At 38.2% G+C, this 22,371-nt stretch overlaps 1 protein-coding gene across 12 annotated transcripts in view; it reads left to right on the plus strand.

Moving 5' to 3' along the window:
- Positions 1 to 11,286, plus strand: part of GATA1 (GATA binding protein 1) — a 37,282-nt gene extending 25,996 nt beyond the window's left edge. For 11 of the 12 annotated variants that reach the window (XM_070938090.1, XM_070938097.1, XM_070938089.1 and 8 more), the window contains 3 exons: positions 8,297 to 8,422; positions 8,828 to 9,119; positions 9,745 to 11,286. In XM_070938090.1, the coding sequence (XP_070794191.1) occupies positions 8,297 to 8,422; positions 8,828 to 9,119; positions 9,745 to 9,776 (450 nt within the window). In that variant the 3' untranslated portion in view covers positions 9,777 to 11,286. Of the gene's footprint in view, positions 1 to 8,296; positions 8,423 to 8,827 lie in introns of all 12 variants that reach the window. The other variant, XM_070938099.1, reaches the window with a different exon arrangement.
- The last annotated feature ends 11,085 nt before the right edge of the window (positions 11,287 to 22,371 follow it).

The raw sequence follows: 22,371 nt of genomic DNA on the forward strand, positions 1-22,371 counted from the left end.
ACAAAGACAACTGCCTAGAGATGTGGTCATATATTTTACGGACAGAGCAATAAAAAATGATATCCTGCAAAAATCTTTTCATACTACTGTGCAAGTGGGGGGTTCACAAATTGGAGTTTACAAAGAACTACCACCTAAAATGCTGAAAACCAGAAAAGACTTTGGCTTTCTTGTTAAAGAATTGCAAAATCAACAGATACCATTTCGGTGGGATGCCCCAACTGGTATAATTTTGAGATATAAGGGAGAAAGACATCGTTTGAATACCGTGGAGAAGGCGGAGCATTTTTACACTACTATTTTTAAAGAAAGAACACCATCTCCACGTACATCCACAGTTCTGGAGATTAAGGAGAGGGATAAGAAGCAACTTCAACAAGAATCGCAAGAACAGTCTAAGCAGGAACCAGAGGAAACGCAGGGCGCTGAAGGAGGTTTTTTGGATGAGCCTTTGTTGGAATCTTCTCCAATTTTGGACCCGGTTCGGATGGTTGAAGTTAAGGATCAGCGTATAACTCGAGCTAAATCTAAGCAACTTAAAGAAAAGCAACAACAGGAAAGACAAGATAAAAAGGGAGCTAAGAGTACTACACAAGAGACTGGAGCCATGGGGGGAGCGAGACCGAAGATTCCGGAAGACATTCGGTTATTCTGCTCTTTGCTCCAGAAAGATAAAGATGATGATTAAGTGCTTATCTTGGAATGTGAATGGGTTGAATTCAGCACAGAAAAGGAAGAAATTATTTGCATATTTGAAACAATTTAATAATGATATAATTTGTTTACAAGAAACGCATATCACAACTCAAGATCAAAATTATTTGATAAATTCCAAATTAGGAACACATTTTATATCTTCAACTTCGCAAAAAAAGAATGGTGTGGTTATTTATGTAAATAAAAAGTTAACAGCTAAAGTTATAGAAGCAGATGAAGATGGAAGGTTTGTAGCAATTGAATTGCTTACAGCAAATGGCCAAATTCTTCTGATTGGAATTTATGCTCCCAATCAACAACAGGACCACTTCTATAAAATGTTACATACTAAAATACTGCAATGGGACTACAGATCTATTTTAATTATGGGAGACTGGAATGGAGTAATTGATTCTAAATTAAATAAAAAGAGTTTGGTGAAGTCTAGGATTAGATTACCACAGACCTTTTTTGATATGAAAGAAGATCTGGAATTAAAAGATATTTGGAGAATACATAATCCAAAAGAATTGGACTACACTTTTTTTTCTGACAGACACAGATCCTTCTCTAGGATTGACTTCATTTTGTTGTCAGATGATTTACTTGTCAAGACAAAAAGAACAAAGATTTTTCCAAGAACTTTGACTGACCATAGCCCAGTATGGATAGAAATTGAGATAGGCAAGACTGAGAGACGCTCTTGGAGATTAAATGAGAACTTGTTCAGATATGAAAAAAATATAATAGAACTCAAAAAGCACTTGAAAGAATTTTTTGAAATAAATTTGAATAAAGGTACCCCAATTGAAATTGTGTGGGATGCAAGCAAAGCTTATATGAGAGGGGTGCTTATTTATATGAACTCTAAACATAGACTGATTCGACAAAAGAAAAGATCTGAATTGGAAGCAGAAATAAAGAATAAAGAACAGTTACTTATTAAAAACCCAACAGATGAAAGAATACGTGGTGCTATAAAACTTTTGAAAGACCAATTTCAAATGCTTATGGCGGAACAAGTTGCAACAAATTTACAATATGCGAAGCATAATACATTTTGTAATGCCAATAAACCGGGCAGATGGTTGGCATATACATTGAGGAAAAAACAGAGTATACGGACTATTGATAGTATTGATATTGGAGGGAAAGAAATTTTTCAACAAAAATTAATTAAAGAAGCTTTTGTGGACTATTACACTAAACTATATGCTAAAGAGGATGTGCAGAATGGACTTATAGAAAAATACTTAGATAATAAAAGAGTTACAAAAATCACTGACCAACAAAAGGAAAGAATGAATTATCCTATAACAGAGGAGGAGATAATAGTAGCAATTAAACAATTAAAAACAGCTAAAGCTCCTGGAACGGATGGTTTGACTGCAGTGTATTATAAAACTTTGCAAGTAGAAATGGTGGAACAACTCAGAGATCTATTTTGTAATATACAACAAGGGGGTAAAGTACCCCCATCATGGACAACAGCTTATATATCTTTGATACCAAAAGAGCAAGCAGGTTCTAAAAAACCGGAGAATTATAGACCAATATCTCTTCTGAATACTGATTACAAAATTTATGCAAAAGTGTTAGCCAACAGGTTGATGCCAGTAATCCAAAAGGTGATTCATGATGATCAAGCGGGATTTATTGAGGGTAGATACATGAAAGACAATGTAAGGCAAGTAATAGATTTATTGGAATATCTTGAGAAGAATAAACAGATCCCTGCAGTGCTGGTTTTCTTGGATGCAGAGAAGGCCTTTGATAGAGTGGATTGGAATTTTCTACTAAAGACTTTAAAAAAGATGGACTTTGGGGATCAATTTATACAGGCGATTTCAGCAATTTATCAAGAGCAAAAGGCATAGATTATTATTAATGGAAGTTTGACAACAGAGTTTAAAATTGAAAAAGGAACAAGACAGGGATGTCCGCTGTCCCCACTTTTATTTATTTTAACACTAGAAGTCTTGTTAAATACAATACGGGACTCTAATATCTTGAAAGGTATAATGATAAGGCAAGAGGATTACAGAATAAAGGCATTTGCAGATGATCTGGTTGTTACCCTAACACTAAGGTGACCAGATTTTAACATTGGTAAAGAGGGACATTGTGGGCGTGGCTTATTTTGTGGGCGTGGCTAGCTGGTCATGTGACTGGGTAGGCGTGGCTAGCTGGTCATGTGACCGGGTGGCCATGGCTATGTGTATAGGGTAAGGTGAACAGATTTTAACATTGGTAAGAGGGACACCATTGTGGGCGTGGCTTATTGTGTGGGCGTGGCTTGGAGGCCATGTGACTGGGTGGGCATGGCTAGCTGGTCATGTGACCGGGTGGCCATGGCTATGTGTATAGGGACTACTCAGAGGGCTGGAAAGTCATTTCTGACAGGTCCTCACACTTTTGACTGGTCCTCACACTTATGACCATCCTCACATTTATGCCCGTACAGCATTCTTAACAACCACGTCACTCATTTCACAACTGCTTCTCTTCACCATGGTGACAAGATAGGGCAAAAATGTAAAATGTGAGGACAGTCATAAGTTCGAGGACTGGTCAAAAGTGCGAGGACCAGTCAAAAATAACTTTTTCAGCCCTCTGAGTAGTCCATATGCATAAAAGGATACAGTAATTGAGAGGGATGAAGGAAGGGAAGGGAAATTAGAGTAGGAGTGACGGTTAAGAGAGGGAGGAAGAGAGGAGGAGAAGGAGAAAGGAAGAGGAAGTAGGGAGGAGAAGAAGAGGGGGGGAAGAGAAAGTAAGAAGGAAAGAAAAGAGAGGTGGTAGGTTTGAGGAGAAAGATTGTTGTACAATAAAAAAGATGAAAGGGAAGAAAGCCAACCCCAAACAAATATAAAGATATTAAGATAAAGAATGAATTGTTAAACTTTAAAGAATAAAAGAGAACAAATATGAATAAATAGCAATAATTAGAAACACACATACATACAATGTATTTTCTTTGAACAGAATATTTGGCTGGTTCACAAATTTAAACAGTGTTTAGTCATTTCAATTAAATTTACAATTTCTATATTTCCTTTTTGCCATATTTATTCCTCATCTATTTTTTAAAAAAAACAATATTACCCTTCATCCTCATCTCTAATCTTAATCAAATTCAATTTTTCCCTTCTATTCTATTTTATACCCCTTCCCATTGTCATCTATTTTTATATCCATCCTCACATTGGTTAATTATGTAATTATGTAATACAGTTGTTTAATACAAATTCAACATTTTAATATAAATCAATTAGTTATATAACTATCTTTTTTGTATATTAATCAATATGAACATGAATATTCCAATTATTTCCATGCAATCCAATTTCTTACAAATCAATTAATTATACTTACCAATAATAATAAACCAAATAATTTCCCCCATATATTCCTCCAAACCACAACTTAACCATTTCTGCTTTCAACACAGTATACAATTAATAATATCTCAATTATTACAATTCCCTAGTTAAAAAGAGCTTTTTTTTCTTTTGTGTTTTAAAATCTTGAACTCTCCTCTTTTGCCCTAAATTATTTTCCATTGTTTGCACTTACCTTTTTTGGTGAGGAAAAGGAAAATAAATCTGCTGCCTAATTTTCCAACGTTGCAAGCAAACCGCAAAGCCAACAGCCTGTTTTACTTTCAATTTCGTTTTCAGCTTGGTTTGCACAAAGAGGAAAAAAAAACTGAGCAATTTAGCAAGAGCAGAGCCCTGTGCAAATCAGCTGAGAGGGGGAAGCCGAGCTAATTAACGTAGGGCGGCCCTTTGAAGCCCTGCGGCAAGAGTTTAAACAGGTTTTTTCCCTCTAGCCATCAGTGGGGATTCAGGAGGCAGCCGGGAACCAGGAGGCAGAATGAAAAATCGGGACTTTTTTAAAACGCCGCGGGACGCGGGACAAATTGCTCAAAAGCGGGACTGTCCCGCCAAAAGCGGGACGTCTGGTCACCTTACCTAACACAGCCAATGGAATCAATAATCCTGATGAAGGACATTATACAAGACTATGGTAAAGTTTCAGGTTTTAGACTGAATCAAAAAAAACCTAAGATGATAGTTAAAAATATGACACAAGATCGTAAACACGAGCTTGAAAGGAGGGCAGGTTTTGAGATTGTACCAAAGGTAAAATATCTAGGAGTTCAGGTTGCAGAATCAAACACGAAATTGTTTCAAAATAATTATGAGATGTTGTGGCGAGAGTTGCAAAAAGATATGGAGACTTGGAAAAAACTGCAGCTGTCTCTACTTGGAAGAATAGCAGCAGTTAAGATGAACATTTTGCCAAGATTTCTTTTTTTGTTTCAAATGATTCCGGTGCTTAAAAGTGATAAACAACTGAAAGTGTGGCAAACTGGAGTGAATAAGTTTGTCTGGAACGAGAAAAAACCGAGAGTGAAATTGAAAATTATGCAAGATGTTCCAGAAAGGGGAGGTCTTAAACTTCCAAACCTACAGTTATATTATGAAGCAGCAGCTTTGACTTTAACAAGTGATTGGTTTGGAAGGAAAAAGACTGGAATACTGAATATAGAAAGTTTTGATCTGGAATTTGGATGGCATGCTTACTTATTTTATGATAACAAAGTGGATAAAGTATTTTAAAGCCATATACTAAGAGATTCTTTGATGAGAGTTTGGAAGAAGCACCGACTCAAATGGGACTATAAATTACCGCTATGGCTGGATCTTGGTCATACTTTGTGGAATACAAATATAATGTCACTCGGGGGGTTTTTATACAAAGAGGTTCTTTTTACAGATGTGGGCAGATGGCAGCTGAAAATACTACAGACACTGTTGGATGAAGGGATTAATTTAACTTGGCTACAATATAACCAATTGCAATTGAGATGGAAAGAGGATCAAAAAACTGGTATTATGTTGCATGAGGAAGAATTGGTTAGACATATAAAAGAGAAAGGTCCAATGCATATTAAAAGGCTTTATAATGTTTTGTTAGAAAGGGATTCAGAAACTGAATTAGTTAAAGATTGTATGATTAAGTGGGCACAAAATTTTGAAGAACCAGTGATGTTGGAAACATGGGAAAAAATTTGGGTTCAGAATGTAAAATTTACACAGTCGCAGAATTTGAGGGAAAATTTTTATAAAATGTTTTATAGATGGCACTTAGACCCCAAAAAATTGTCGTGTATGTACCCTAATGTTCAGCCAAAATGTTGGAGATGTGACTGTTTAGATGCTACATATTATCATGTTTGGTGGACTTGTAGGAAAGTTAAGGCTTTTTGGATAAAAATTTGGTGGGTTATGCAGAATGTGTTAAAGAAAAAAATTCATTTTTCTCCACAACTGTTTTTATTGGGTATAGTTAAGGGTTTTACATTGGGTGAAACAAAGTTGATATTGTATATGATAACAGCAGCAAGATTATTGATAGGTAAATACTGGAAAAATGAAGTTTTGCCCACTATCGAGGAATGGACTATGAAGATGGCCAGTTTTGCAGAGATGGCGAAGATTTCAGCATATCTAAAAGACTGTTCACAAGAGACTTATGAACGGGAATGGAAAAAGTGGATAGATTATGTTCAGAACAAATACCAAACTAGGAAGTATCAAATAGCTTTCATTTGAAAATGATATATTAAGATAGAAATATGTTAATGTAATGAAGATAAAAAAGAAAATTAAGGGGGAGGGAGGGGTTCAAGTTTTATATAAGTTTTATATAAAGGGTTTTTTTTTTATTTGATATGAGTATACTGTGTGGAAGTCCGGGGGGAGGGGAGGGTTAGGGAGGGTTAGGGAGGTTGGGAAGGTTGGGGTGGGTTGAGGGGGGGGGGGAAAGGGGTGAAAATGTAATTGTAAAACTTTTGCAATAAAAAAAAAAAAAGTGCGAGGACCAGTCAGAAATAACTTTTTCAGCCCTCTGAGTAGTCCATATGCATAAAAGGATATAGCAATAGAGAGGGATGAAGGAAGGGAAGGGAAATTTGAGTAGGAGGGAGAGTAAGAGAGGGAGGAAGAGAGGAGGGGAAGGAGAAAGGAAGAGGAAGTAGGGAGGAGAAGAAGAGGGGGAGGAAGAGAAAGTAAGAAGGAAAGAAAAGAGAGAGGTGGTAGGTTTGAGGAGAAAGATTGCTGTACAATAAAAAAAATGAAAGGGAAGAAAGCCAACCCCAAACAAATATAAAGATATTAAGATAAAGAATGAATTGTTAAACTTTAAAGAATAAAAGAGAACAAATATGAATAAATAACAATAATTAGAAACACACATACAAACATACAATGTATTTTCTTTGAACAGAGTATTTGGCCGGTTCACAAATTTAAACAGTGTTTAGTCATTTCAATTAAATTTACAATTTCTATATTTCCTTTTTGCCATATTTATTCCTCATCTATTTTTGTAAAAAACCAATATTACCCTTCATCCTCATGATGATCATCTCTAATCTTAATCAAATTCAAATTTTCCCTTCTATTCTATATTATACCCCTTCCCATTGTCATATATTTTTATATCCATCCTCACATTGGTTAATTATGTAATATTACAGTTGTTTAATATAAATTCAACATTTTAATATAAATCAATTAGTTATATAACTACCTTTTTTGTATATTAATCAATATGAACATGAATATTCCAATTATTTCCATGCAATCCAATTTCTTACAAATCAATTAATTATATTTACCAATAATAATAAACCAAATAATTTCCCCCATATATTCCTCCAAACCACAACTTAACCATTTCTGCTTTCAGAAATATACAATTAATAGTATCTCAATTATTACAATTCCCTAGTTAAATAGAGCTTTTTTTCTTTTGTGTTTTAAAATCTTGAACTCTCCTCTTTTTCCCTAAATTTCCCATTGTTTGCACCTATCTTTTTTGGTGAGGAAAAAGAAAAGAAATCTGCCTGCCTAATTTTCCAACCTTGCAGCAACAGCAAAGCAGTTTCAGTTTCGTTTTTCAGCAAAGCTAGGGGGAAAAAAATCTGGTCCAGGACTCTTTGCAAGGAAGCAGCAGAGCCCTGAGCAAAACAGCCGAGACAAATCAGCTGAGAGTCGGGAGCCGATCTAATCAAGGGCTAATTAGCCTATGCTGAAGCTCCGCGGGCCAATAAAATTACAAAAAAAACACTGAACCATTTGTTAAATTGCTGGCTCGCCCACCCCTAATGGCAATAAATAGTGGTGCGGAGGGGCGGGGCAAGCCAGCAATTTAACAAACGGTTCAGCTCCTAGAACCGGCAGAATTCCACCACTGGCTATAGGGCGGCCCTTTGAAGCCCCGCGGCAAGAATTTGAACAGTTTTTTTTCCTCTAGCCATCAGCTGGGACTCAGGAGGCAGCAATAGATTGGGAGTGGGCGGGGTAAGCGAACGGCCGGCGATCCAACAGAGCAGAGAGTGAGGGTGAGTGAAGGCGGGGGGGGGCAAGAGAGGGCTTTGGCAACCCCTGTGAAATGGCCGTTCGACCCCCAAAGGGGTCGCGACCCCCAGGTTGAGAACCGCTGCTCTAAGGAAACACAGTGGGCCCTGGGTATCATTTCCAAAATTAATTATGCAAGTATCTATTTCTCTCCTTGTTCCATGATGCAGATTGTCAGCAAGCGAGCTGGAACCCAGTGTAGTAATTGCCAAACTACGACCACAACTCTTTGGCGCCGCAACATGAATGGAGAACCCGTATGCAATGCCTGTGGCCTCTATTACAAACTGCACAATGTAAGACAATAGGAAGAGAGTGGAGGAGAGTATATGTACATGAAAGAGAGGTGCTTGAGTGGGTGAGTGGGAGTTGGTTGTTTCCAGGAATATATTGGAGAAGGTCCCATGGGTTTAAAGGCATTTAATATATATATATGTAAGCCATCCTTGAATAGTTCGGGGAAAAGATCTGGGCGCTTATTGTCCTTATATGTCATGTAGTTCCACACTGTTTTGCTCATACCATCAACCATTTATGGCATGGCCTTAGATTTAGGCTGAGAGAATAACATCTTATCATAATGTAATTGTATTGTTTTAAATGTATTACAATAACGTAATACCTCTGAATATTATCCCCAGATGAATTTTCTCTGAGATCTTAATCTCACCTTCATTTTTTCTCATATTGATACCATACAGGTGAATCGCCCCTTGGCAATGCGCAAAGATGGGATCCAAACACGGAACCGCAAAGTTTCTTCCGCCAAATCGAAAAAGCGCAAAGGAAATCCTGGGGAAACCACAATCCCCGCAAACACACCCTTGGAGATGATGCCCTCTTCCTTGATGGGGGAAGAAGCTGCTGCCCTCTATCCTCTCAGCCCCATGATGCTACCAGGACATTTGCTCCCCTTTGGGGCCAATCCTCACTTTCTAGGATCTCCAGCAAGTTTTCCTTCACAGGCTTCCCCTCTCCCACATGGTTCCCCAGGTACGGTCTCCGCTCTGGTGTAAACAGCCTTGTAGCCTGTGCTCGCACACACACACTTTTATGTACAGAGACTTTGGGAACGTCAGTAGGGAGAAGAATCTCCTAAACAAGGATAGCCTTTCGGCATAGCTCCATTAACAGTTTGGGTCCCTTGAAAATGGTCCCTGGGGGTGAGAACTGAGATTCCCCCAGGTTATCAGAGCAGAGAGAAAGTAACAGTGGGGTAATTCATATAAATAATGGAAGAGCTGATGATAAAGGGGCAAAACTCTTTTCTGTGAAGGGATCATTTTGAAGGGCCAGGATTGAATGTGGAAAGCTTCCTCCGGGGAGAAAACAATTGCTGACTATACAAAAAAAAACCATGAGAGGAAAAAATTAGGCTCACATTCTGGTTCCCAGGATCAATACTTTTATGTGTGAAAGTTGAAATATTTGTTAGTTTCTTAATCCGGAAAGTCCTCAAAGTTTTGCCATTTTATTATACCCCTTCATCAACTGTTCATGCCAATTTGAATGCAGACTGAAGTAAGGTAATAATGCTCTAATAATCCAACTTGCTACCCACCTCCAATCTGTAAATAACCAGCTCCATAACTATTTTCTTTCCTATCCACTCTGCAAGATATGCATTGTAACCCAGATGAGTATTTCTGACCCCAGAAACAATCTGTACCTGCTTCGCCTTACAACCAAGTATTTCTTGACACATGACATTTGTGAAAGCACTGTGGATGTGAGTGGATGTTTCACCCTGACTGCATGGCTGTAGATCTATCCTAAGAATTTCTCCACCATCAGCTCCACTATTGTCACCACTTGGCTCATTGAATTGGTCCATCATCAGCAGGAAGCATCATTTTGAACACCACCATTGATTTCATATTTGGAAGGCTGACAGATACAGAACTCCAATCTGTTGCTTGTGAAAATTAGGGTCTTACTGACTCCAGTTGCCACCTGATGGAGAACTGATCCTGCCTTTTTCATTTAGACATTCACTGTGGTTCTATTTTAACTTCCCTCTATACGATCAAGCCTGTGATACTTTACATATGTGACAAATCTTGGACATTGTAGAAAGACCATTTTGAAGGAACGTCCTCCCAAAGGTTAAAGCCTATTTGTCCTCACAATTTTTGTTCCAAGGACTCGCTTCTCAAATGCACGTTTTGTGCATCAGCAGTGTGTTTTCTCCCTTCTTTATTTGAAATAGGGCTCCACTTTAAAACTGCTTATCCCAGCGATAGTTCTGAACCAAGAAATGGTCTGGTGATTTTTTTATAGCCCTTTTTAAAAGGTGCTCCAGTTATATGTTTTAAATCTATGAAGAAGGAAACATTTCTTAACCGTTTAAACATAACTAATCTGAATAATAGCTCTTTCTTTTTAGCCCATTTCCTACCAATGGGAAAAATATATGCTTTCTTTGTGAATAGAAAATTCACTTAGATAAACTAGACCAAAGCTTGCTCAGGATTATTTGCAAGAATCTTAACTCCCAACAGTTAGCTGGCAACTATGTGATCCTCTCAAATTCTCCTATAGAGTAATTTCTTTCTTTCTTTCTTTCTTTCTTTCTTTCTTTCTTTCTTTCTTTCTTTCTTTCTTTCTTTCTTTCTTTCTTTTTTCTTTCTTTCTTTCTTTCCTTTCTTTTCTTTCTCTCTTTCTTTCTTTTTTCCTTTCTCTTTTTCTTTTTTTCCCCTTCCTTCCTTCCTTCCTTCCTTCCTTCCTTTCCTTTTCTTTCTATGTCTTTGTTTTCATCTTTTTCTTATCATGCCAGCCCATTCATAAACACACCTGTCCAATATCACTATATTCTTCCCTTGAATGAGTTATTTTTACTGTACTCTCACCTCTGAAACACTGCAGTAGAGGAAAAGAGAGGACATAATCGTGTTCTGGTTAAGATACTTACAGGATTTGCCTTTTTTTATATACTCCAATCTCTTTGCCAGATTTACATATTTGCTGGGTTTATATATTTCTATGGACTTTCCCTTCTATATTAACAACAGAGGGACAAGGTTGAAATGCATTTTCTTCAGAGGCGACTTCAACATGACATGAAGAAAGTTCCCCCAAAGAATGACCGTTTTCGCTTAAGTGTCTTTGAAAATTATTTGTACCATTAAATGTATGTTTTAAATAAAATCTCATGGGGAAACGGGAAGTACTTTTTCTTTCTTTCTCTGTCTTCTCTCTGATGCAAAAAGAATGCTAGCCCTTGATATTCTCACAGCAGAAAATTGACTTAATGGCAGCCTCCTTGGCCAAATTTAACTGGAGATGGTTGAAAATGTTAGTTGGCACACCCTGACCATTTGTGGTAAGTGATCATGTTATTGGCAAATAGATAAATTGGTTTGGGTAGGTAGGAAAACATGCTAGTTATTGTGGGGTCACTCAGCCTATAGCTCTTCAGGTGAATGATCTTTCCTGAGCGCAGCACTGAGAGCAAATTCAGAGAAATGCTATCCACACTCTGCTTGATGGATCTCAACTGGCATACGGTAGCTCTAAAATAAAGGATAAGAAATCCAGTGATGAATCCAGCAAATACAGCTTAGTGGAGCAAGGATCAAATCCAGGTATCTTCCAACTCAGATTTTCCTTTAATTCAGAGGGGAGCACAGTTCAAAGTTCAGTGCTATTGAATACAATCATCATTGGAAGTGTGATCAACACTGAACTTACTGACACGCATCAGAACACTGCATTTTCCTTTCCCACCCCGTAGGTTATACATGTAGTCCTTGACTTAGTACCACAATTGAGCCCAAAGTTTCTGTTGCTAAGCAAGGCAGTTGTTAAGTGAGTTTTGCCCCATTTTACATCCTTTCTTGCCACAGTTGTTAAATGAATCACTGCAATTGTTGAGTTAATAACACGCTTGTTCAGTGAATCTGGCTTCCCCATCGACTTTGCTTGTCAGAAGGTCACAAAAGGGGATCATATAACCCGGGACACACTGCAACCGTCATAAATATGAATCAGTTGCCAAGCATCTAAATTTTGATCACGTGACCATGGGGATGCTGCAATGGTCGTAAATGTGGAAAATGGTCACAAGTCACTTTTTTCAGTGCCATTGTAACTTCGAACAATCACTAAATGAACTGTTGTAAATCAAGGACTATGTGTATGATATTGGCTTCAGCTTTGCAATGAGTTCTGAATGCACTGAGATATATCTTAATAAGAAAGATGTCAACTTGCAAAGCATTCCTGGCCTGCTCTTGAGTTGCCATAGGCAAGAGGGATGGGAAACTGACATAGCAGTATGGGAGCCAAAGACAGGAGCACATTCCACACATTTCTTTCTCAAGGCTGTCTCCCAGAGTTACCCACAGCAGCCGGAGGGAAGCGATCTCTACAACCCGCAAAAAGAGTTTTCTGAGCATGTATGAAAAGTCTTCCTCTGAGTCACTGATTTAATCACAATCACATGTGCAAGGTTTTTTTTTTTAAGATGGATTTGCTTGTTTAGATTTAGTAAAATGGCTTAAAAGTACAGCAGGGGGACTGGGAGGCTAAAGAAATATTGTGGAAGAAAACAATGACAACATCTCAATCTTTCGGTTAAGAACAGCACAGGGATTTGTGCATGACCTTGTCAGGGTCAAGCTTGATTTGAAGGAGACTTTACTTTTTATGCTATACTGCAGGTACAGCTAATAATTCACATGAATTCAATTTCATGTAAATTTGCAAAATTTGTACCTACTTAGGAAACTATATGGGAGGCCTCTTTTCATATGTCTTTTTTTAAAAAAGGGAGATGGAAGAGAGCAAGAATCCAATTGCTTTGATTTGCTTCTACTGTATAAAGTTTTTTCAATAAAAAAGTATTTGCCAGAATGCCTGAGCTAATAGTTTAAAAAATAACCTTGTTGTTACTCCTTTCCTATATTACTTATTAATCTGCGTTCAGGCAGACTTTGCTCCTTGAATCTTTCTTTCTTTCTTTCTTTCTTTCTTTCTTTCTTTCTTTCTTTCTTTCTTTCTTTCTTTCTTTCTTTCTTTCTTTCTTCCTTCCTTCCTTCCTTCCTTCCTTCCTTCCTTCCTTCCTTCCTTCCTTCCTTCCTTCCTTTTTTTTACAGCCAAACAGGCATGCTTCACACTTACGGTTTATTTAGTTTCAAATACATCCAACACAAGTAATGGTCCAGCAAGGGTTACTTGGGGTTGTTTCTTCAGATATGATTTTTGAGAACACCATCTTTAACAAATGTTTTCTGAGGAAAAATTCCTTGCCTTTGCATTTCTGATCCTATTAGGACTGAAAATGAACAGAAGTCTAAGATCCCATGCTACTGTCATTCTTTCATTCTAAGGCCAGATAGTAACTACTGAAGGTTAGTTACTAATACTCAAGATTAGTTACTAATGCAATGGAGCCTGATGATTCTTGTCATTCTCTTTAATTAATTTACCTGGCCTGTTCCCAAGGACACTAAATAGACTTCGTTTTTAGGAAAAAAAAATTTTTTGGATGTGTTTGAATTATGGTCGCTGGTAATCTCTCTCCCTCCAAATTAACTGAATAAAAGCGGCCCTAAATTTAATAGTTGCTCTGATGTTATTGCTGCCGATATCCTCCCCGGCGCAGATAGCCCCCTTCATTGTTATGATAGCCATCCTTTTGGTCCTGAAAGTAGCCATCGTTAAGTGCCTTGCTTCTAGTCAAAGACCCTCTCATTGTTTTCCACAAGGCTGCCCAGCTTCTCAGCCAGCTGCAATGACAGGTTTTGTTGGGTGGTGAGCTCTGTTCGATGCACCACAACTGCCTGGGTTGGCTGATCTAAGGAGGCCATCAACTCTTCATTGATGATCATCTTGCTAATGATGCTGTGCACGGTGGGCAGGTCCAGCTCAAACATTGCCCCTTGAATCTTTCTGATTTTGCTTGCTGCTTGAGATGTCTGAGAGACTTCTTCAGGAATGTCCCCCCCCTCCAATCCTAGTCTACTTTATACCCCTGCAATTCCTTTTATCCAAGTAACAATCATCCACCCTGGCTAGCTTTTTGATAGCTAGGGAGCTGTCACTTAGATGGGGTAGAGTTGTGCTATCTCTTTCTGCTTTGCTTCTTCAAGAAAGTGCCATTTAGTTAACCATGGAGGTGGAACTTCAGCAAATTTACTTGATTGTTGATTCTCATCTTGTTCTGATCATGAGATGATTTCCTTAAGTTGTAACTAAAATTTAGGAGAATCCCTCCAAAGTCAGCCATAGATTCTCTTGAAGCACGGGTAGTGAAGAGTCTTATCACCCAACATCTCTGCTTCTCTTTTTCCCATATGCTTCAACAGAGCCATCAAAGGAGGCTGTGGGATGTTATCTTGCCCATCAAGTCACTATGAGATCATTGCTTGTTCCCCCACGCAATCCTCTCCTTTTTGGATAAAGGGCTGGCAGAGCAACTGGGAACAAAGTTTCCAGGGTTGCAAAAGACAGAGAAGGATGCAGATTGGCGGGCATCTCTCCCCCTCTCCTGCCTCCCACCCACACATAAGCTTCATTTATCCATCCAGCAAAAGTTCATGGCTGTGTTATACTGCCTTACTAAGGCACATCCTTCTAACCAAAGGAAGTTAATTAGCTGGAGAAGCCAAAAGATTTGAGAGCACAAATTCATGATCTTACCTGCTAATCAGAGTTGGGTCCAATTCTGACATGGACACTGTAAATACTTGGCACCTGTATCAACTTGTGGTTCTTAAATGAACCTTGTTTTAATGTTGGGTTTGGAAAGTCTTTTAAGAATACTAAACATTGTTTTTAGTTTTTGTTTTATACAACCACTCTGAGTTCCTCCAGAAGGAAGTGTATTAATACATAATAGGAAAAATAGTAATGATTAGAAAATGATGATGATGATGATGATGATGATGATGATGATGATAATGATGATAATGATACACTGCCAGACCTGTGCCCAAAGGCAGCTCTGAACACTTAGATTTTTTCCACTTTCCCCATAGTCATTACCATAAATTCTCTGTCAACTCAAGCACTACCAATAGCTAGTTCACAAACTGAACAACAAAATGCATACAGGACAGTACGCAATGACATGCACTGTTGATATATTAACTTCAGTTCTCATCATCCAAGTAGCACAACCATGTTTCAGGTAGTGCTATCAGCAGTTAAAGCAATACTAAAGCTCAAGACCATGAAAAACAGTAAAAGAGATTCCAAGTATTCCAACAGGCCAGAGACAATGCCTGATTTTTTTAATATCTACTTCTGATAAATCTATTTGATTCTTGCTTTGGAGAAATGATCTCTTAATTAATTAATTAATTAAATTTTTGTTATTTTGCTAACATTGTTAACCTGGACTACTTATTTGAGCAAGAAAGCAAATGAATTAATTAACTAAATTAATTAATTAATTCTCTTGCTTTTTTTCCTCAAGTAAGTACTCCAGGTTAACACTGTTAGCAAAATAACAACAATATAAAATAGCATGCATGGAAATTTAATTAAAAGTTATATGCCCAGCAAAAATGGTGCATCTTAAATGTTCTTCTAATGTGGAAATGTGGGGGATATGTGCAGCTCCCATGGGGGAACATTTAATAGCCTCTTTGCTGGTTGAGAAGATGAGCCATCATTCTCCACAATTTCTAAAACAATTGCATCTCTGTGTGGGAGTAGATGCTTCATATTGCCAGTGCATATGATTATGAATGAAGAGACAAAAATCCTGGGAGTAAACTCCTATCGTGAATCATCAAAAAACTATCATTCTTGCTTTTTCATTCCTTTATAATCTTACATTCTTTCCTTCATGAAGAAATCTGCAAATGTTAGTAAGCCCTAAAAGAATGAACAAATAAATTTTGTTAGCTTCAGCCAAATTTACCATAATAGCCACAGCCACCCTCAGCATTGAGATAACTGTATTGAATCCACTTGCCTTCTAATTCCTAAGGAGAAGCTAAGGAAGAAGTTGAGAAGAAAGAAGTAGAAATCTTCATTCTGAAGAAAATTTTATCTTATTGAGGTTTTCCTTTCTATATTTTACATTTTATAATTGGCTATGAGGTGCCTTTGTTTTGGAAGCATTTTGGGCCAGATTGCATATCTCATTTCTTTTCTTTCTTTTTCTCTTTTTGCATATATGAACTGTCTTTCTATAGGCACAATTGTGAATTACTGTAAAATATAGAGTGATGGTTAAAAAAATGCTAGAAACAGATATATTGGCTCAGGTTGACATTTGAAAGTCCTAATTATAATGATTCAGTGTTACTAGTCCATATTTACCTAATTAGCAGGATTTTTTTAAAAAACCCAGTGTTTTTGTCATCACTTGATCAGTCCATCTAGAATAAACAGTTTATTGTTAGGGATAACAATAAAATAGTTGGGCAAATAAAAGTGCTAAGAATTCCTGCTACTTTTCCTAAAGACTGGTAAGATCGTAAAAATATACTTGAAGAATTATATAAGCAATTCCACAATAACTGGATGGGGTAACCAATATAGCACTCTAAATCAGAGACTCTCAAATTCTGGGTTGGGACCACCAGGAGTTGGAGGTGGGCGTCACATAAAAAAAATATTACTCAGGCTTGCTTGGTTAAATGGGAGCATTATCAAAATTTAACCTGGGCCTTGGTCCCTGCATTATCTGTGCAAGCTTTGGGCTGTCCTTGTAACAATGCTATGTGGGGGCAGAAGGATTGGAAGAATTCATTCTGGGCTTTATTTTGCCTTCATAAGCCCTCAGAAGGCAACTTGAGACAGATAGATTAATCTGTAATTAATATATGGGTGGTATGTCTTGCCCAACTTTAATATCCATATCCATATAAACTGTTCAGAGTTGGGAGTGACTGGAATGGCAAATACAGGTAGACCTCACTTAACAACTGCCTTGTTTAATGACTATTCAAAGTTACGAGGTTGCTGAAAAAATAACTTTATTACCAGTCTTCTCACTTGTGGCCATCACAGCATCCCCCAGTCACAATTAACATTTAGGTATTTTGAAAATGGCACATATTTATGACAACTATAGCATTCCACAGTCATATGATCACTATTTGCATGATTCACAACTGGCTTCCAACAAGCAGAGTCAATAGAGAAGCAGGTTGTCATTACATGATGTCCCCCTTAATGACCTATGGTAGCTTGCTTAATGATTGAATGGAAAGCGATACCATAAGTCTAAGGTGACCAGATTTTAACATTGGTAAAGAGGGACATTGTGGGCGTGGCTGATTTTGTGGGCGTGGCTAGCTGGTCATGTGACTGGGTGGGCGTGGCTAGCTGGTCATGTGACCGGGTGGCCATGGCTATGTGTATAGGGTAAGGTGAACAGATTTTAACATTGGTAAGAAGGACACCATTGTGGGCGTGGCTTATTGTGTGGGCGTGGCTTGGAGGCCATGTGACTGGGTGGGCGTGGCTAGGTGGTCATGTGACCGGGTGGCCATGGCTATGTGTATAGGGACTACTCAGAGGGCTGAAAAGTCATTTCTGACAGGTCCTCACACTTTTGACTGGTCCTCACACTTATGACCATCCTCACATTTATGCCCGTGCAGCATTCTTAACAACCATGTCACTCATTTCACAACTGCTTCTCTTCACCATGGTGACAAGATAGGGCAAAAACGTAAAATGTGAGGACAGTCATAAGTTCGAGGACTGGTCAAAAGTGTGAGGACCAGTCAAAAATAACTTTTTCAGCCCTCCAAGTAGTCCATATGCACAAAAGGACTAACCAGAGGGCTGAAAAAAGTCATTTCTGACAGGTCCTCGCACTTTTGAGTGGTCCTCACACTTATGACCATCCTCACATTTATGCCCGTGCAGCATTCTTAACAACCATGTCACTCATTTCACAACTGCTTCTCTTCACCATGGTGACAAGATAGGGCAAAAACGTAAAATGTGAGGACAGTCATAAGTTCGAGGACTGGTCAAAAGTGTGAGGACCAGTCAAAAATAACTTTTTCAGCCCTCCAAGTAGTCCATATGCACAAAAGGACTAACCAGAGGGCTGAAAAAAGTCATTTCTGACAGGTCCTCGCACTTTTGAGTGGTCCTCACACTTATGACCATCCTCACATTTATGCCCATGCAGCATTCTTAACAACCATGTCACTCATTTCACAACTGCTTCTCTTCACCATGATGACAAGATAGGGCAAAAATGTAAAATGTGAGGACAGTCATAAGTTCGAGGACTGGTCAAAAGTGTGAGGACCAGTCAAAAATAACTTTTTCAGCCCTCTGAGTAGTCCATATGCATTAAAGGATACAGCAATAGAGAGGGATGAAGGAATGGAAATTAGAATAGGAGTGAGGGTAAGAGAGGGAGGAAGAGAGGAGGAGAAGGAGAAAGGAAGAGGAAGTAGGGAGGAGAAAAAGAGGGTGGGGGGAAGAGAAAGTAAGAAGGAAAGAAAAGAGAGAGGTGGTAGGTTTGAGGAGAACGATCGCTGTACAATAAAAAAGATGAAAGGGAAGAAAGCCAACCCCAAGCAAATATAAAGATATTAAGATAAAGAATGAATTGTTAAACTTTAAAGAATAAAAGAGAACAAATATGAATAAATAGCAATAATTAGAAACACATATACAAACATACAATGTATTTTCTTTGAACAGAATATTTGGCTGGTTCACAAATTTAAACAGCGTTTAGTCATTTCAATTAAATTTACAATTTCTATATTTCCTTTTTGCCATATTTATTCCTCATCTATTTTTAAAAAAAAACAATATTACCCTTTATCCTCATCTCTAATCTTAATCAAATTCAATTTTTCCCTTCTATTCTATATTATACCCCTTCCCATTGTCATCTATTTTTATATCCATCCTCACATTGGTTAATTATGTAATTATGTAATACAGTTGTTTAATACAAATTCAACATTTTAATATAAATCAATTAGTTATAAAACTATCTTTTTTGTATATTAATCAATATGAACATGAATATTCCAATTATTTCCATGTAATCCAATTTCTTACAAATCAATTAATTATATTTACCAATAATAATAAACCAAATAATTTCCCCCATATATTTCTCTGAACCACAACTTAACCATTTCTGCTTTCAACACAATATACAATTAATAGTATCTCAATTATTACAATTCCCTAGTTAAATACAGCTTTTTTTTCTTTTGTGTTTTAAAATCTTGAAGTCTCCTCCTAAATTTCCCATTGTTTGCAGTTTTTCACCTACCTTTTTTGGGGAGTAAAAATAAAAATAAAAATAAATCTCTCTCTGCCTCATTTTGTCACGTTGCACCAAAGATCCTGGTTTCGGTTTCGTTTCTGCAGCTTACATTGATTGCCTGTAGGGCAGCCCTTTGAAGCCCCGGGCAAGAGTTTAAACAGTTTTTTTTTCTTCTAGCCATCAGCTGGGGCTCAAGAGGCAGCGGGACTCAGGAGGCAGAATGAAAAATCAGGACTTTTTTGAAACGCAGCGGGACACGGGACAAATTGCTAAAAATCGGGACTGTCCCGCCAAAAGCGGGACGTCTGGTCACCTTACATAAGTCACATGATCAGGGTGGGCTTCAAAAATTTTAGCAAGGGGTTCTCTGCCTGGTTGCTGGGTATGGTGAGCGTGGCCATGGTGGGCGTGGCCTAGTTGGCCTCCTGCACCACGAGGGGGGTTGTTTTTGCCCTCCCCAGGCTCCGGAGGCCCTTCCCAAACTTTGGGTAGGCCCGTTTTTCACCCTCCCCAAGCCTCTGCATGCGCCCTGCATTTACCTGCATCCAAAACGGGCTGCGTGGGAACTCCTGGGCGGGGCGAGGTGGGGTAGGCGGGGCCAGCTAGGAGTGGGTTTTGGGGGTTCTCTGAACTGCACAGAATCTTAGCTAGAGGTTCTCCTGAACCCCCGAGAACCCCCAGCAGTCCACCCCTGTTTCATTTAATGGCAGAGTTGCTGGTCCCAAATATGACTGCTACAGGAAGACTACCTGTAAACTCCAGTAAACAAATAAAAAAATAAGTTATTTATACGTGAGAGTTGGACAAATTTGTATGTATCACTTTAAGAGATTATAGTTCTTCAAAGTTTCAGATTTGCTGTTCTGATTATGTGCTATCAAGTCAGTGTTGACTCTTAGTGACAAGATTTTTTCCTTCATGTTTTCCACTGATGCAGCCATTGCTGCTGTACCTGAGTCCATCCACCTTGCTGCTGGTCATCAGTCTTTCTACCTTTCCCAGCATCAAAGCCTTCTCCAAAAGGCAAGGTCTTTGTATAATGTATCCAAATAATTTATCCATAATTATTTGATAATTTGAGCCTGGTCATTTGTATCTCGAGTTAAAAATTCTGATTTCTTCAGAATTTGATTTCTTCAATGACCCTTTGATTATTTTCTTGCCTACCCACAGTATTCTTAGGAGTATTTTTTCCAACACCATTCACTGTCTTGGAAGGTAGAAAAAATAATGATAATAATAGGCTAGCTGAAAATAATAATAAAAATACACATGAAAGGTCTTCCTTTAGGAAGACCTGCCATGTATAGATACAGGATAATTGTATCTTGGATTCTGGAACTATAGCTAATTACAATTGAGTAAGAGTCATTAGTATGATATGGCTTGCAAAATTTTGGCTGTATCAATAGAAATATACATATTAGGGGAAGTAATTTTTCTGTTGCATCCAGTAGTTGGACCCACCTTAAATGGCCTGTCAAGTTCTGAGAAGGAATGAAAGAAACTGAAAAACAGATGTAAAAGTCAGCAATCTAGATGATCTGGGGCTGGGAATAAGTCTTTTGAGGAGAGGTTTTGGGGGCATATTTTCAGCAGAAGATATTTATTATTAGGTTTTTTTTCATGCTTTTATTTTATACAACTGAGGGCAACATACTAATGTCCCTTCCAACTCCAGCAGCATCATGGAAATGCGGTGCATGGTAAAACAAAGAAGAAGCAGATGAAAGATCAAAGTCTTGCCTCTTTTAAAGAAATGTGCATGCATGACCTATGTGGGAAAGGGCACAACCCATGTACAGTAAATAGGGGCAGGGCTTTGATTGCAGCTGCTATCTTGACTTTTTCCATTATAACATTGCTGTAAAACTTACATCGCACATTGTTTTATTTCAACACCACAGTGTTTATACAATGCTCATCATCTTGGAGTCCCTCCAAAGATAACCTTATCTTCCAATTTTATGATTCTATGATATATATCAGTTCTGATCTGATGGAAGATGAGAAGATAAGCTGATTGCCTTTGATATTCTTCACTGCAATTTGGCCTTCTCACCTGTTCTCTCAGCCTACCGCCCAATTCACAGGTCTGCCTTATTTTTAAAACATGTGAGACCTGCTCACAATCAGCTATCACAACCCAGGTCCATTCTTGTCACCTCCCCTCCTTCCAGAATAGTATATAGCAGTCTGTATCACTTGTCTGTGTTCATTCACACCAACACTTTTCCAAACGCCAGCATATTACTCCCAAGTAAAGTATTTCACTTCTGTACCATTTGCAGATACTTTGAAGGTGAGGAAAAGGAATGACATGGGCTCTCCTTTCCTTGAAAAAAGATATATCTTTCTACTTTTAGAATAAAAATTCTGGGTTGGAAACTAGGACAGAGGCTGAGTTTATTTTGGCAATATAAAGTGCAGTGCAGCTCTATAGGCTACAGTCACAGATTTGAGATGCTTATCTTTATAGGAAAAGCAAATCCCTTTGCTCCTCCCAGGGAATAGAGCCTGCCCTCTAGGAATTATTGGGAATTGCAATAAGCTAGATGCCCCAAAACAGGTATTTGTTGCTTAGGTACACTGTTGAGCTTTTCCCCCCCACTCATTTACCATATCAATTGCCTTCCTGCTTAATTAGCATTGTGACTGTAGCAATCAGAAGGAAGGGAGAGAAGGGATCTTTTGTTTATTAATACGGTGTGATACCTGATATTTATCTGAATGGATTTGCAATCTGTAGCCAATTTTATCCTCTTTGTGTGTAAAGGATGTCCATATCCAGAGTGGATGTAGAAGAGCAAGCAGAGCTGGGGGGCAGAGTTAAACATGTCATTGGTTTAGAGTCCTTGGATTGCCACAAGAAATCCAAGTTCTCCCCCCCATCCTGTGAACCCTTATGTAGCACCATTTTACTGCTGACCGTTAGTTGACCAGATTCTTGTGTAAAGCCTTCAATAAATCATTATACTGCAACCTATACAAATTGATTCTTTGTGTCTGAATGGGCTTTCTAATGGTTTTGAT

Source organism: Pituophis catenifer, unplaced genomic scaffold, assembly GCF_029215685.1.
Source record: "Pituophis catenifer annectens isolate HBS135680 unplaced genomic scaffold, rPitCat1.0.hap2 SCAF_2, whole genome shotgun sequence".
NCBI classification, from domain to species: Eukaryota; Metazoa; Chordata; class Lepidosauria; order Squamata; family Colubridae; genus Pituophis; species Pituophis catenifer.